The sequence below is a fragment of the Passer domesticus genome, chromosome 2 (assembly GCF_036417665.1).
Source record: "Passer domesticus isolate bPasDom1 chromosome 2, bPasDom1.hap1, whole genome shotgun sequence".
Classification (NCBI taxonomy): domain Eukaryota; kingdom Metazoa; phylum Chordata; class Aves; order Passeriformes; family Passeridae; genus Passer; species Passer domesticus.
The window spans coordinates 126,709,764-126,726,479 of NC_087475.1; the positions used below are offsets into that span (position 1 = coordinate 126,709,764).

The 16,716-nt window shown below is 49.1% G+C and overlaps 1 protein-coding gene across 2 annotated transcripts in view; it reads right to left on the bottom strand.

Annotated features, from left to right (window-relative positions):
* Positions 1-16,716, bottom strand: part of HUNK (hormonally up-regulated Neu-associated kinase) — a 39,106-nt gene that overhangs the window by 10,689 nt on the left and 11,701 nt on the right. For both annotated transcript variants that reach the window (XM_064411167.1, XM_064411168.1), the window contains exons 2-6: positions 15,804-16,096; positions 8,586-8,641; positions 4,408-4,543; positions 4,054-4,181; positions 741-876 (exon numbers count right to left, since the gene is read on the bottom strand). In XM_064411167.1, coding sequence (XP_064267237.1) covers positions 741-876; positions 4,054-4,181; positions 4,408-4,543; positions 8,586-8,641; positions 15,804-16,096 — 749 coding nt within the window. The remainder of the gene's footprint in view (positions 1-740; positions 877-4,053; positions 4,182-4,407; positions 4,544-8,585; positions 8,642-15,803; positions 16,097-16,716) is intronic.

The window sequence follows — 16,716 nt, forward strand, 5'->3', positions numbered from 1 at the left end:
GAATTTGGAAGAATGATATCAAGAGAATGGCTCTGCCTGTTCTCATCCCCTGGGAAACAATTCATCACAGGGTCCACCTTTATACCCTGTTAGGGGATGGTGAGCTCTCTTCACAGAGACAAAACAATTCCTTCTTAGCTGGGGACCAAGGACAAATGATCCAAATCCCAGGCCCAAGAGCACAAACAACGTGGCCTGAAGAGAGAAAAACAAGAAGGATGGGATTTCATGGGCTGGAGATGTAACTGGACAATTAACTCCAATATGCAAATGGAGCAGAACTGATCAAAGTGAGAGATATTCCGTGAGCAGTCATCCATTTTTGTGACCATTTGGGTTTGTCTTGGGTGCAGCCCTGGCTGGGCTCTTGTGCTGCCCAAGGTGGACTGCTAATAAATCCCTACTTTATTCTTTAACTCTGCCCAGCCTCTGCTCTAGCTCAGCCTTCCCAAGGGATCAATCAGAACTGCCAGTCACACCTCCCCATTCCCAGGCCTGCAGCAAATTAATCAGAATTAATCAGAATGAATCAGAATACCTATCCCAGCCCACCCTGCAAACAATGCACTGCAACTGCAGCCCAGCTTCAAGGGATTGCTCTTGGCCACTTCAAGCAGCCCAGGGCCCATCTCCATAACCTTTGGGAAGGATTCCCAACTGCAGGATGTGCGACACCAGTGGAGCTGGCACGCCAGGGCCGTGCTGGCAGGTTTTCTCCTCCTGTCCCCTCCCTGCTGTACCTGTTGGGGTAGGTGACGTTGGGTGGTGCTCTTCCAGGGTAGTTCTCATTGAGCCATCTGTTGGCCAGGGCCTGCTGGATGTTTGGTCTCTTGGCAGGGTCTGGCTCCAGGAGAGAGCGCAGGAAGTTTATGGCAGCTGTGAAGAGATCGAGGGAAAACCCCCAAAAAGAGCTCTGTCATCTGCTCTAGGACTGGCACAGGAGATGAGTTAATGCAGGTGTGCAGCCTGAGCAAGAGCACACTGAAAAGGAACATTTTCCTTACTGCACACTCCCACGTCCTTGAGAAAATGGAAGAACTGATCAGGGATTAGCAATTGAAACAAACAATGATTTACAGTCACAATGATTTATATACATTAATTTATGTATTTATTTTATAGAGAAAGGATAACAGAAAAGGCACTTTTTGGCTCAGAGCTCATTTGATGTTTTGGAGCAGGTGAGCCAACATTTAATTCATTTAATTCCCACGTGAGGGCAAGAGGCTGGAGCCAGGTCAGAAACAAATCTGTGGATCAAAGCAAAAGGAGATGGACCAGGGGTGAGTGGAGGGGAGGAAGACACAGCAAATTTGGCTCCCTTTTACATGATAAGGATAAATTCCCTGGCTCCCATCCAACCTACAATCACCTGCAGAATGTTTTAGCCAAATTAAAAGAGTTCAGCAAAATTAACAGGCTTTGCTTTGTTCTCCTGAACCTTCAACTTCCAAGGACATTCAACCACTCCGCCTGGGTTTCCTGCAAAAATGCTCAGTTTTTAAGCCATGTGCTTCTTACATGATTAGGAGCAATGAAATCAAGTGATCTACCTAAAGCCTCACAAGAAGTGCCCCTCTGAGCTGAAAATAAACTCTGTTCAACTAGGTCTGCTCCTCCTTTATTCCTCAAGTTATCAAGGCTGCATTTCACTGCTCCTAGGTGCAATCTGAGGAGAATAAAACTCCTGTTGGTGACACCACAGCGGGATGGGACAGGATGGGGAAGGTGGAGGATGAGGAAGGGAGGGTTTCTCCCTAAATAAATCAGGGTTAGACCCAACAGGTGCCAACCCCCACCAACCTGAGCAACCTCAATGTACAATATGCTGCAAAAATCAGGTTTCAGCTGGAGAAACTCTGTGTCAAGAAGCTTAGACGTGCAAGAGAGGCTTCTTACTCTGTATTTACCAGTTCAGCTGGTTTTTTTTCTAATGCCTCTCTTCACAAACCACTGATTTAAGGGAGATGCTTTACTTAAATACTCTCCAGCATTTCTGTTATTATCCTGCAGCAGCCATGTGGCAGGAGCAGCAGGAAGAGCCTACATCCAAGTTCCCAAACTTGCTGGAAGCTGCTCTCTGTGTGCCCTTTCTCCACGCCCACCCCAGCAAACAACAAACCCTTGTTCTCCCATTGAATCCCCTCTTGCTCCAGTGTCTGTGCTAGAAACCTCACACTGGTTCCAATCCCATTGGCCCTGAGCCAGAAAAATCCCTCTCCCCAAACCCACACTCCCTCCTTCAGCACCACCATGCCTGGTCTCCAAATCACCCAAATTCTCCTTAAAAAAAATCCTACTTCTCCACCCCCACCCTTGCCAAAAGGCCAGCTAATTAAATGAAGCTTGTGAAGTGCCACAGATCAGCAGATTCAGCCTGGGGGAAACTCATTGTGGGGTGAAGGTTCCCTCCTGGAAGCTCCCAGAGCTGGGCAGCAGAGAGGAGCAGCAGCACCTGGGGATGGCACAAGGAGCTTTGCCAGCTCAGCCACACAGCTGGGACAGCAAAACGATTTCCCCAGGGAGAAAACAGGAAGGAAAATGAATATATGCAAGGTGAACACCAACTGCCTGAGCACCTGACCTCTGCTCAGCTAAAATCAATAACCAGAGAGCTGCTGTTCGAGAGGCTTAATGAGAAACAGGTTCCCAATGGGAAAATCAAACACCAGCTCCAAAATTTCCCTGTTTTGCTACACAGGCTGTTCTGGGTGCCCACGGTCAGCCAGCATTGTGGGTCACACCAATGAAAGTGTTTTTCTGCTCAGAGATAAGACTGTGTGGTGGGGCTGTGTGTTCAGTAACCAGGAAATTAAATATTGAAAGACAAGGTCCTGGGCTGTGAAAATTCTCTACTTTACAGATGAATTTACAGAAGTGAAGACCTGACTGAAATAAAAGGTCCATAAACCCTAGAAGTTAACAAGCACTGCAATTCCCAGAGCAGAGTTCCTGCCCAGTGACCCAAAGGCTGACATGGCAGGAAGAAATGTCACCATAAATCACACTGTGCCACATCTCTGGGCTCACAAGGCCCTTGGCTGGGGTCAGGGACTGATGGGTACCTTTTGGGAAAAGGTTAACATCTTTAAATCTAGTCCTTTAATCTGCCATCATCTCTGCAAGTCCAGGCTGCTGGAGCTCTCACAGGATAAACAAAATCCTGTTTTCCCTGAGGACCACAGTGTCCAGGGAGCTACAGATGCTGAAAATGGAGAAAATCTGCTCTCCACTGCTAAATGGGGGGATGGATGAAACAGCAAAACCAAGCCTGTTAAAAAGCAGTGTTGTATTTTTGGCTACTCAGGGTCTGGCCTTGTACAGGGTGGGAGGTGGAACCCTAAATCTGTGCTTGGAGAATTCACCTTGATTCAACTCCCAAGGGTTTCCATTCCCTTTTTTTTTATTTGGGATCTTTTCATTTTATCAAAAGCCCTTTGCAAACAGGCTGCCAGGGAAGGAGACAGAAGCTCTCCACAGACAACAAATTTGGCATGAAAAATAAAACCCAGCTTGTTCCAAATGCTGACAGTGGCCTTGCTGCAAGCTGCAAAGTGATTCTGTTGCCTAGTGACGTGGCTCTAAAGCAGGAATTAATATTTCTAATACTAATACATCAACTAGTTTGCATTTTGTGAACACACAGAGGTTATCCCAGGTGGCTGTCCCAAAATAACTTTCTGAATGCATGCAATTATTCCATAATAAATGTGAGATCATTTGAGGCAGTTTGTCACTCAACCCCAGTCATGATAATGCCCAGGAATCAGTTATTCCAAAATAACCTGTTCATCCATCCTTTCCCTAGGCTAGAACCTTCTGGATGTGCAAAACTGACCAACTGCTCTGCAAAAGCAGAATTTCACAGATTTGCTCCTTCTCTCACATTCAGCACAACTTGGTGCTTCTCCAGGAGTCAAAGCAAAAGGAATTCTGCTACAGCAACTCCTGCAGGTCTTGCAGAGGCCAAAATGAAAAGAAAGGAGCTTTTCCCAACCAGCACAACACGTCAGCAGTGGTGTCAGGAGCCACAATCCCACGGAGCAGCGTTACCTGAGGAGAGCTGGGTGGGAAAGGGGTTCATCTCTTTGTCCACCATCTTTTGGTATAAGGCTCTCAGGCTGAATGGCTCCACAGTGAAGGGCAATGTTCCAGTCAGCATGGCATACATGTTCACCCCACTGAAAGAAAACAGGCAGGAAAAGAAACCAAAACGATCAGGAACAAGGGAAAATTCAGTTTTTACAGCCTGCACTTCATCTTTAATGTCTGGCAGTTACTGCAGGGTTGATGCCCCATCTCTGAGAACATTTCAGGTCAGGCTGAGCAGGGCCCTGAGCCACCTGATCCAGCTGGAGATGGCCCTGCTCTTTGCAATAACAATTATAAACTCGAGAAGGAACTCACATGGACCAAACGTCTATTTTGGGCCCGTACTTCTTCCTTGCCAGAAGTTCAGGGGCTGCATATGCTGGGCTCCCACACTGGGTGCTGAAGGGATCAGAATAACCCAAAATTCCTGCACAGTTGCTCAATCCAAAGTCTGTGAAAGGCACAGAGACACAGTTATGAAAGAGAGACACAGTCAAACTGTGCTAAAGCAGAAGTTAAAAAGAAAGAACAACTTTTTTTCCAAAAGCAATGAACTACCCGAGGAGAAAAAAACAACTCATCCACATGCAAAAATTGGATGTAATTTGCTTCCACGAGGTGCTAAATAACCAGAGGTTCCCACAAACAATAAGAGGAGCCTTAGAACATGCCCAATTTTCCATTTCACACACAGAGCAGCTCCATTTCATGGCTGCATGGTCTCAGACCCTGAGCCACCTCAGGCTGCCACACTGCTGCAGGATGCTGTGCAGGGGACAAGGTTAAGGGGGATTTCTTCAAAATCTGAGTGCAAATCAGCCATCAGATGGAAAAATCTGCTGGGGGGCTGCTGGGTGAGGCACAAACACAGAGGGTTCAGCTCATGGAGGTCTCAGAGCAGGAAGGGGAAATGTTTTGACTTGGCTGCTCTCTCCCTGAATCCTGCCTTGAATTATTGTATTCCTGGGTGTATCTGGCACTATTTGTGGCAATAAAAAGGAAGGACTGGCTAGGGCTGGCACTGGAGACCAGAGGAAGCCTCTCAGCAGGAGAAGCTGCAGTTTCCCAAGGTCTCTGAGGCAGCCCATGGGTGTTCCCAAAATTTCCCTCCTGTCTGGTGTGGCTGCAGGCTCAGATGGGTTCAGGGAACAACAAATTCCATTGATTAAGAGTTGGTCCTTGTGTGGCCCTCTCCAAGTCAGAATACTCTGTGAATCTCTGGAAACCACCACTGCTAAGAACACTGACATCTGATTAGCTCCTCCATATCCTCTCTCAGGCATTAATTTGTGGCCCTTTTCCTCACCTGCACACTTACTTGCACTGGATTTGCAGTGCTGGCCTGTCCTTTTAGCTTTCACCCCGCTGAAAACCAAATTTGGCTGAAATCTGAGAGGTTCCTCAAGGGATTAGAAGCAGGGCAGACACAAAAGCCTCATTCCCCCATGAAACCAGGAAAAGATACAAAAATTCTTACAAGAAATTGCAATTATCACAGTGACTGGAAGTGCCTAAAAGGTGGCAACAGTGCTTTGCACTGCATCTCTGCATCCCTGAGGGCCAGGCAGGCTCAGGGGGACAGGAATCCCATCTTTCACAGCTGAAGAGGGGTTTTCCTGGAGAACACTGTCAAAACTGAAGGGAGAGTTTGCCTCTGATGGAAAACAATTCTCTCTGGGCACTGCTTAATCATCCCTGGGCCTTCCACAAATACTGCAGAGGATCCATTACCTTAATGAACGTGTTCATTAGCTGTGGCCTGAGAGGAGTTCTGTCAGCTGTGAAATACTTTTAAAAACTCCTGGAAATACCATCTCCACACATTATTGCTCCTGGTCCTTAGCCTGCTGTGTCATGCCAGCCCCAATTGACTGCACTGGGATGTTTTACACTCACAGGGTACAAGGGCTGTGCTCTGTGCTGGGGTCAGTCAGCAGCCCTTCACCACTATCAATTTTCATTCTCTTATTTGCTTCACTTGTCAGCCCCTTGTTCACTTGCTTCAGCTCACTCATTTCAGCTGCTCTGCCTTGTTTTCCCTGCTGAAATGCAGAATGTGTGCAAATGGAAGCATGCTGGGGACACAGCCATGGAGATGAGGATATTGCTATCAACACTGTCAGCACATGGTGATCACAGCGTGGCTTTTGTTGTTTCTGTTAAGGATGCACTGCTGATCTCGAGGAGAACACTGTGACCACCAGCACTGATAACCTCACTGCCACTGCCTGCCTCTGCCTTTCTAGGAGCCCAGCAAACGACAGAACTCGGATCAAAGGCCACACCTGGTTTCCCAAAGCAAATCCTTTCACATGGGAGCTCCACCACCCCCGCTGCTGTGCCATGAAGCATCACTGCTCCTCCTCAGCACCTCCAGGGAATCCACACCAAGCTGTGGATGCAGGGCCATCCCTGCAGCTCTGCCAGTCAGCACAGGGGAGGAGCTGTCAAACACCAGCTCCTGGAGCAGCAGAGCCCCACAGGGCTCAGCAGAGCTGGGTGTCCCAGCAGGAGCTCTGCGTGCTCTGTGACACCCACCACGTGGGCTGGGACACAACAGGGAGTGAGTTCCTTCCAACCCTGGTGTCCTTCAATCTGATTAACAGGCTGCCAAAAGGGAATTCTCCCAAGAAGAATATCTAAGAGCAGGCTCTAAACCACCTTGTCAGGTAGGCAAAAGGAGGAACAAATCCAAGGTGCCCTGGGAGCAGCTGAGGGCTCAAGGCACCCAGGCCTCCCTGAAGTGCAGGAACAAGCAGTGACTTCAATACCCCATCTTCAACCTTCACTTCACCTTCTGGTCTTCCTTGCACAGCTCTTACAAGAACAACATTTTTATTTTCACTAGCTACTCCTGTCTGCTGCTGTAGAAATCCCAGAGACCAAGCTCATCCCACAGTAGGTAACGTGAGATGGCTTTGTAGCACTTTAATCCCTCCAAACATGTTCCACACTCCTGAAGAACCTTCCTGGGAAGGATTATGAGATGTGATCATTTCTAGTGAGGCAGGCTGCACCAAATATTGCAACCTTTCTTTTGCTACAACCCCCCCAGTTGGGTGGTGGGATTGGATTACTTTGAGCACACACACTGCCTGCAATCTGCCTTGCCTGGACATCAGGCTGTAGAGCTGAGAACAATTCACTGAGGCTGTGGAACACCAAACCTCTCTTTCCTCTATCCTTCCCCCTCCTCTTCCCTGCAGCCAAAGCAAACTGCAGGAACAGGCCTGGAGTCATTTTCTTTGGCACCTGGGTTGTAACTGCACATGCATCATCTGGGAAGGGCTTGGTTTGGATGTCAAGCTCTAACCAGACACCCAGCGACAGGGAAGTGATGTGAGCTCCCACAATCCATCAGATGTTGGTGGAGTTCCATCTGGTCTGGCTTATCTGCTAGATCAGGATGAGGGGTGCTATCCATCAGCCCTGGTGAATGATTCATGGCCACTTCTCAGTGCCCCCTGACCCTCAGCTGAGGCAACACAGAGCTCTCTCTGCTCTTATCTTGCCAGAAGGTTGATTTGCTGCACAGCAACCCCTGGAAGTCGGGGTGGCATTTCCAAACCTGAATTCCCAAAGTGAGACCTGGGTATTTCAGATTTCACTGATCATCCTCCCCCTGTTTGCTGGGAGGTGCAGGCACTGCAGAGTCACAGTGAGTGTCCATCTGACCTGGCTGTTTGAATGCCAAGTGCTTTCCTCACCACTTCTCAGCCCATGGAACTTTTTGAGGAGAGCCAGTTGAGTTTTTTAAGCCTGCAGCCACAGACACTGCTGCTGGCAGGAGTGTAGGCAGGGCAAGAAACACAAACAGATGTTTGGCACTTCTTTCATGAAAGGAATATTTTCTCTTCAATGCCCACATTAACATTAATGGGAGTTATGCAAGGCAGTGAGAGACTATCCCCAGCAGTGATTAATCTGAAATGCCTGCACAGCTTGAATGAATCAAGCACCACAGACAACTGATACCTAAACACAATCCAGGCTCCACCGTTGATCTTTTTTATTCTTTAACAGCCCTCTAAACCAATTTTGTCCTGGGTGCTGGAAGCAAATTTAACAAATACAAATATAGGACCACATTTTGCCAGCTGCTAAAAATGTGTGCAACTCCCACTGACTTCAGTGGAAGCATATGTTCACGGGGGCAGAATCCAGCCCCTAGCAAACAAGAAATGATCATGATAATAAAATAAACCACTTCTCTGGTGTCAATTCTTAAATTCTTTCCCGAGCTCCCGATTTGAGTATGAAAGATGTGGGTTTAAGATGTAGGATCATTCCCATACCCAGTTAAATCTGAATTATTTGGATCATTTTTTTTTTCACAAAATGCTGTCAGGAACAGCTTGATTGCTATCTATACTCTCTCAGCTCCTCTCTGCAGCAACATTAGCAGTTGTCACATGGGGGATTATGAAGCCTCAAAAACTCTCTTTATAAAACCAACAATTTTAATTACTGGAATTGCCAAACTGGTTCCATACCAATAAGCTTGATATTGTTGTCTTCATCTAGCAACAGATTTTCTATCTTCAAGTCTCTGAAAGAAAGAAAATATTTTGAGTCAGTCTCCAAAATAATGAAGCAGCTTTGCCTGGCTCTCATCAGGGTATGAACAGGGCTTGTCTATAATCAAATGTACAATGAAAGCAGCACACACAGTTCCACCGTGAAAGCAGAAAGCCCCATGCATCCTGCCCAAAATTAACAGTGCTTTCACACTCTGCTTCCCACCTATTCTTCAGGCACAAAGTGACATTACAAGCACTTGTCAGTACATCCTGTAATTAACCAGGCTCCTCGAGTTCCTTAAGCACTGGAAGTTTACAGAAAACTTACAAGCTGGAAACATTTCAAGCATGTTTTGGGAACTGGAGGTCGATTTCTCCTTGCTCCTCTCAGCCAAAGGCCCCAGCTGAGGGATAAACCTGAGATTTGAGGAGTCAAATGTCCTGTGTCCACAGGAGAGACCAGAACCAGGCTGCTGTGAGCACCCAGACTCCTGGCAGAAATGGTCCCCATAGCTATTCCCATAGACCACAGCCATTCCCACACTCCACAGGTAAAATCCAAGGCTGAGGGATGGTTTGTCCAATGCCACCCAGAAAATCACCCCAAAAGCCCAAGCTGTGCAGCCTGAGCATTAAGCACAATGTGAAAAACATGATTTTGGTTGCTGCACAGCTCGTTGTGTAGCAGACTTCACCACACTGATTTTCTACCCCCATCCAGACTGGAAATATTTGGAGCAATCAGCACGCTGGGATATCCACAGAGATGCTTCTCCCAGCAGAAAGAAAAAGGGAAAAATCTGGATAATAAAGCCATCAGCTCTAATCATGGGAAGTCAGTGACACCCGTGGTGTTTTGCCTTTGTAAGTGATGAAAGACACCTCCATCCCAGATGGAGATATCAGGCTTAATGAAACAAGACAAGGAGCCCAACCAAAGCAAGCCAAGCACTTCCACAAGGAGGGATCTCCTGTGAAAGAAAGACTGGGAGCCTTTTCCAAAATGTTCCTCTTTGTTTCATTTTCTGCCCAGGCTGGGTTTCAAACAAACACAGGCAGAGGAGTGGGCAGGATGACCCTCGCTTGATCAGGAGCTGCACAGGAGGGATTTTCTGCATGAAGGGCAGAAGGTCAGGGGGGTTCTGCCCCTCTGAGGACAGACCCCACCTGCAGAGCTGCCCCAGCCCTGGGTCCAACAGCTGGAGGACCTGGAGCTGCTGGATGTGGAGGGGGAATGGCTTCAAAGAGAAAGAGAACACGGTCAGATGGGATTTTGGGAAGGAATTCCTCCCCGGGAGGGTGGGCAGGCCCTGGCAGAGGGTGTCCAAAGCAGCTGGGGCTGCCCCTGGATCCCTGGAATGTCCAAGACCAGGCTGGACAGGGCTTGGAGCAGCCTGGAACAGTGGAAGGTGTCCCTGCCATGGCAGGGGTGGCACTGGGTGGGATTTAAGGGTCCTCCCAACTCAAACCCCTCTGAGATTCCATTCCAACCCCTCTGAGGTTCCATTCCAACCCCTCTGAGGTTCCATTCCCTGCCCTGGCAGTGTCCCAGGGCTTCCTGCACATCCTCCACAAGGCACTTCCCTGGCAGGGCAAGCAGGGCTGCTGAGGAAGGGCTCAATCCAGGGACAGCCTGCCCTGCCAGATGGACTGGGATCAACTCAACCCCCTCCTGCTTCCCTCTGCTGCCTAAAACGGGCTCAGTGCTTCACCTCTCCCATCCTCACTGCTTGCAGGTGGAGCTTCTCACAAACCATCTCATTGGGATCCAGGAAAATAGCAGGGCTGGGAGCTGAACACCAGAGACTTAAAAAAAATAGTCTGGGAAAGACAAAAAAGTCCAAACCAAACCCCCATCCCCACCTCTAAACCCCAAATTAAACTGGAATCAACAGAAGCACTGCAGTGCTCAGTACAGCACCTCAGAGCAAAGAGAAAGAGCATTTGGAAGCTCTGAGTATATGAAATGTTAGCTAAGAAGAAGCAAGACTTTAAAGGCAAGGAAAGGGGAAAAAAGCAAGCTGCAAGTTAAGGAGGAAAGACATGCAGGCAATCAGAATGACAAATGAGTGACAGGGGGGCTAACCAAAACACCAGAAAGGATATTTTAAAGGAGTCAAGGTAAAGAAACAAAAGGTAAATATTCCAGGGCATCTTAAAGCCATCAGAGGAAAAAGATAGAAAAGTAAATATTGCCTGAGCACAGAGTGCAGTCAGGCCTGGGTAAAGCTGTTTACCCATCTGTCTGTTCCCAGCAGATCTGCCAGAGTGGTAACTGATCTAATGGGCCATATGCACCACAGCTTCTGTCCACCCCAACAGGAAAATTCTCATTTTTGGAGCACCACCAGGAGCTTTGCCACAGCTCTCTGTGTGGTGGCAGAGCCCAGCTGCACTCCTGCTTTGGGACCCATCTCCCTGAACGTCCCAAATGCCTTTTTAAGTCAGTTCTGTCCAATATATAACTTTGTCTTTTACAAAAGGAGGCTCACCTGAGTTGCTCCTAGACCCTTCACCAACTTTCACTGAGTCTTATTTGCCTTTCATGTCCCAAACCCTTTATCCCACACTGCATGAAATGCAGGTCTCCAAACACTTTTGGGGGCAATGGTGTTTCTTTTTCCCTGCAACAAAGCAGAAAGTCTGGGCACTTCCAGTTTCCCTCCCTGAAGTAAATCTCATCTGGTTCCTTTACTGCCATGGCTCCTCAAAAAAAAAAAAAAAGAAAAAAACAAAACCAACAAAACAAAAACTCCACAAAAAAAACATAAACAAAACAAAACAAAAAAACCCAAACAAACAAAAAAACCCAAACAAACAAAACAAAACAAAAAACCCTACCAAATGAAAACAAACAAAAAACCCCAAAGAAACAAAAAAAACCCAAAAAAATCCAACAAAAACCCAAACAAACAAACAAACAAAAAACCAACCAACCAAACAATGAAAAACCCCCAAAAAACCCCAAAAAACAAACAAACTAACTAACTAACTAGTATCCCCCCATGACTACAGGATTATTTCTGGGTTTCCCCCCATAAGCCAATTCTCAGCATTCATTGCTGAAAAACTTAAATACAGTCTCAGGCATGAAAGGCAAAAGGAACAAGAAGTGCCACCTCTGCCTAAGGGAGTGTCTAACTAGGGGACAAATCAGTCAAATCTGGGAATAATGAAGGCAAGGCAGGCCAGGCTGCATTCCCACAGCAGATATTTCTGTCTCCTCAGCTCGTGGAGCTGGCAGCACACAGTTGGCATTCCCTGGATTTAAAATACACCATCTCTGTGGGCTGAGCTCCTTCGGGAGTTTGTCCTGCTGTCCTTGGGGCTGTTTATCTCTCTGGACCACCCTGGAAACCCCAAGTGGCCCCAGAGGGGAACACAAGTGAATCCCTGGAGCAAGTGACCCCATCAGCTGCTCCCACAGCAGTTCATTCCACTGCAAAAGGGAAGTTTTGCATTTCACACTTTGTTTCTTGTCTGGGGGAGGAAGGATGAGAAGGAAGGTTTCACCAGCAAGCAGCTGCACAGCAGCAGTGGCTGGCTGCTCTCTCCTGAATCTTATTTTTAAGCACAGAAAATCACTTCTTAGCCATCAAACCTCAAGGCCAAGCCTTGTGCAAGAGCTGGAGAGGCTGCAGAGATTCGGGTTCCTCACCACATTTATGTACCAAAGGCTTTGATATCAAAATGTTATTGATCCCAGCTCTTCTGCCACTGGATTCCACGTGGCTGCCTCTGTAAGAGAGGGATCTGGCCCACTGTCCTCACTAAAATCATGTTTAGTTTGTTACACCAGAGCACTCCAAGGGAGAATGGCCAAAGAGATCTGAGATAAAGCAGAGAAGGAACCAGCTCTGTGCTTCAAAAGGAGAGTTTGCTCCTCAGAGCAGGATCTGTCATAAATATTGCAGCAGCAGCAGCAGGCAGACTGCTGGCACTGGCAATTAAAGGCTGCAAGTTATCAAAGCCAGCATGTCAAACAGCAGGTCCCAAACCAGGAACCCTGTGGCACTCTGAGCAAACTGCAGCGCGTGGCATCCCCTAACTCTGCCCACAGTTTGAAGGGTTTTCATCTCCTTCAAGCTCCCGACCTGCTTCTCATCACCAAATGGCAGTGGAAGGCAAAATCTGCTGCCAGGGGGGCAGGAAAAGGGGAATGCTGCAAGCCAGCTCTGCCACCAGTACACCATGCAACGCTTCTCTCTGACAGCCTGACAGTAATTGCACTGAATGGGGCTGAGTTTTGTTCAAACGACTTAAAAGGGTGGCTGAGAATTTCCTGTGGGATGCAGAGGCAAGCACCGAGGCTTTCACTTCATTTTCCCTGCTGTCTCTGTGCTCCCAGAGGGCTCATTGCTCACGCTGCTTTCTGACAGCACGGGGACCTGTGTAAACACCCTCTGCCAAGAGAAAGCTCCACCAGACCCTGCCATTTGGTTCTGTTTTCCTCTGGCAGAGGAAAAGATAAATATTCCTACCTGATTCACAGCTGAGCTCGTTGCAGGCGTATTTTTAGCAGCTCTCCTGATAGAGGGAAAGCAACCCAAATGATAGCATGGAATTATAAATAGAAGAGTGGCATTTTGCTTTCAGTGAGCTCTGAACCCTGGGCACCCCTCTCCAAAGATGCAGCAGCTTCTGCACTCTGGAGCTTGCAGACTTCACCCACCTCAGCAGATGACATATTTAGAACTTTAAAATACATCTACGCAGTCAAAAATTAGTTTGGGGGGGTATTTTTACACCTCTAAATAAAAGCGAGGTTTCTTGGAGTTCTTTAATTTTTGGCTGCTCACACATCAGTGCCCCTTACCAAAAGCATTTCCACTGACTTGTGGGTGCCTGCCCTGGTCCAAAGAGCAGTGATCTGAGTGCTCCTCTGGGCTGTAAGCCATGCAGCTTTCTGAGCAGCACCCATCCAATAACACAGGCAAATTTCAGGGAACTCTCATTCCATCGGGGCTTTTTCACCCCACAGGCTAAGCCATCCACACCACTCCCCAAATAATGCTGACAAAACCCATGGTTGCTTTGCTTTGCAATAAAATAAAAAATGCCAGCAAAAGGCTTTCCAGGGCCTTTCTCCTTCCATGGGAAGCATTTGGAGGCACGAGCAGCAGCCCCTTTTCTGGCTGGGGATGCTGCAGTTTGCTCCACACGTGGCCAAGCCCAGCACCCCCGCATCACCAGGCACAGGGAAGTGCTGGTATTTTTACCTGCTGCAAAAATAAAAATAACAACAACAACAACAAGAGAACACTGCCACTGCAGCCAGGCAGAGAATGAATCAGACTCCTGCACTATTTTCTCCCTCCCTCAGTAGCTGATTGAGCAGCCTGTGTTTAGAGCTGCCACAGTCAGAGGCCCGAGATGCTGAAGGACAACTCCTGAGGTAATTGTTAATTTTCCTCCCTCACTTGCTCAAGGAGAGGCAGGAGAAGAAGCCCAGATCACACAGGGGAACTCAGCATCCACAGGGGAACTCAGGATCCACAGGGGAACTCAGCATCCACTCAGGAACTCAGCATCCACTCAGGAATTCAGGATCCACAGGGGAACTCAGGATCAACTCAGACACCCAGGCTCTCTCTCCCTGGCCCCAAAGCCTTGCCTCCTTCTCACCACAACAGCCTGTTGATTCCAGCCTGTGCTTAGGGAACGGGCTATTTTTGTACAGAATGTGGGTTTGAGTCCTCTCTGAAAGAGAACAGGAGCAAAGCCAAGCCTGCCAGCCCCCTGTAAGTGCCTTGGCCACTGTGCAGAGGGTGAATTTTGCAGGGAGAGGAATTGCTGCTGCTGACCCAGTCCTGCTCTTAAAACATGTTCATCTGTTCCTGCCTTGTTTTCCTCTGCCCATCTCAGAAACCTGATTTATTTCCTTTATCTCTGCCTCTCTTTAAATACTGGGTGTCAACTGATCCCTGAAAGCAGCAAGCAAACTCCTTCCTTGTCCCTGCCTCAAGCTGTGGGCTTAATAATTTAAAGAGATCAGCAGTTCTGAGGCTGACAGAGAGCCCGGTGGCTGCTCAAATATTTCTGTTACAGTGGCACCTGAAATGCAGCTGGAGGTGAGAGCAGAGGCAGCCTGTGCTCATGGCATTATCCCTGATGGATCACAGGGAGCACACAGAGACCCAGGATGGGGAAAAAGCAGCTTCCAGAGCACACGGAGCTCCAGGCAGGCAGCTGCGCCCACGCTGCACAGCGGTGGGCAGCTCAGCACACAGCTGGGCACAGCTGGAGGGAGGGGCTGGCTGCGGGCAGCTCCCCGAGCAGCCAGAGGAGCCCAGGAGCTGCAGAGGCAGATCCTGAAAAGCATTCAGATGTCTGGCTCCTGCAGCGTGCCCACAGAGCCCAGGAGGATGGATGGGGCCCACACAACTTGCTCAGCATCATATGGGAACTGTGTGGGAGTCCAGACTTAACACCAGCTGGCCCAAATTTAGAAAGCAGAGCCTCCTTCTTAGCACAGCTCCCTAAAAATACACCTAGGAGCGGGAGAGCAGAGATGCTGGCTCCAAAGGTCCAGCCAGCCCACCACCCTCCTGTCTCCATGGCAGCAGAGAGCACAGAGAGGAGAAAGGTGCAGGGACAGGCAGTCACACGTGGCATCTCCACCTGCACCCTCCCCACTGCTGCTCAGGGGATTCAGGAACTCTTTACTCCTCTCTGTCAGCTTCTCCTGCTCCCCCTGGAGCCCAGGTGAGCTCCCAGCTGCACAGGAGATGGACACACATCCTGCTCATGCACAGAGCTCAAGGAGTGGCTGGAAAATGCTTCAAATCAATCTTGTTATCAAAGGCAACACATCAAACAGCAGCTGCCACATGAGGAGTCCTGTGGCACTCTGGGCCGTGTGGCACCCCCCAGCTCTGCCCAGAACTCTGGGAAATGCTGGCAGGCACAGGGTGGGATTTTTGGGGTGTCCTGAGCAGGGCTGGATGATCCCTGGGCTGGATGATCCCTGGGCTGGATGATCCCTGGGCTGGAAGGGATCCATGAGGATGCTGGAGCTGCTGCCTTTGAGGAGCTGCCGACGCTCTCTGCAGGTACAGCCTAACACCACCCAAGGGAACAGCACCCAAACCCCAGCACCAGGGGCAGCCCCCAGGCTCTCGGGAGCACAAGGCACTCCCACAGCAGCGCCGAGAGGAGCTGACAGCAGCTCCAGGGGCTCTCCCAGCTCACCTGTGCACGACCCCGGCGCGGTGCAGGTGCTCCACGGCCAGGATGAGCTGCCGGATGTACTTGCGGGCCTCGTGCTCCTCCAGCCTCTTCTTCTCGTAGATCTTGTGCATGAGGTTGCCGCCAGGGCACAGCTCCATGACCAGGTAGTAGCTGTTCTCAGTCTCCAGGATGTCCAGCAGCTGGGCGATGTTGGGGTGGCGGATCATCTGCTGGATCTGCCCCTCGCGCCGCAGGTTCTTGGTGACGTACGTGTCCTTCTTGGCCCTCTTCTTGTCAATCACTTTCACTGCCACCTGAGGAGGGAGCAGGACACGGGGCTGTTAGCTGCCACAGCCTGCATAAACAGCCACTAGAAACACCCAGGAGTCACAAGGGTGTCCCCTCCCAGCTGGCACGCTGGGCAGAGGAAGAGGAGCTGCTCCTCCAACCCCACTGACTGCTCCATCCCTTACTTCCTTGCACAATGACACTCCAAAATCCCTGCAGGGAAAGCAGGAGCAAAGGAGAGGGGACAGTCCCACTAACCACCCACGAACACTTGACAGCTTCAGGCTGGGCATTCATTGCAGCTGCTTACTCAGAAAGCCTCCAGGCTGGTGTTTACAACTTTTAAGCGTTGTTTTTGGCTTTTCCTGGCTTCCAACACACAACTGGAGATGGTATCCTCTCATTACAATTTCCTTAAACCACAGTCGAGTGGTGGCTTTGCATGATTTGCATAAAAAGGTACTGTGAAAAACAAAACCATCTTGGCACATTTCTGCTTTTTCTCTCTCGTGGGAGCTGGGGACAAGGGCAAGGGGAATGGCTCCAAAATGCCAGAGGGAAGGGCTAGATGGGATATTGGGAAGGAATTCCTGGCTGTGAGGGTGCTGAGGCCCTGGCACAGGATGCCCAGAGAGGATGTGGCTGT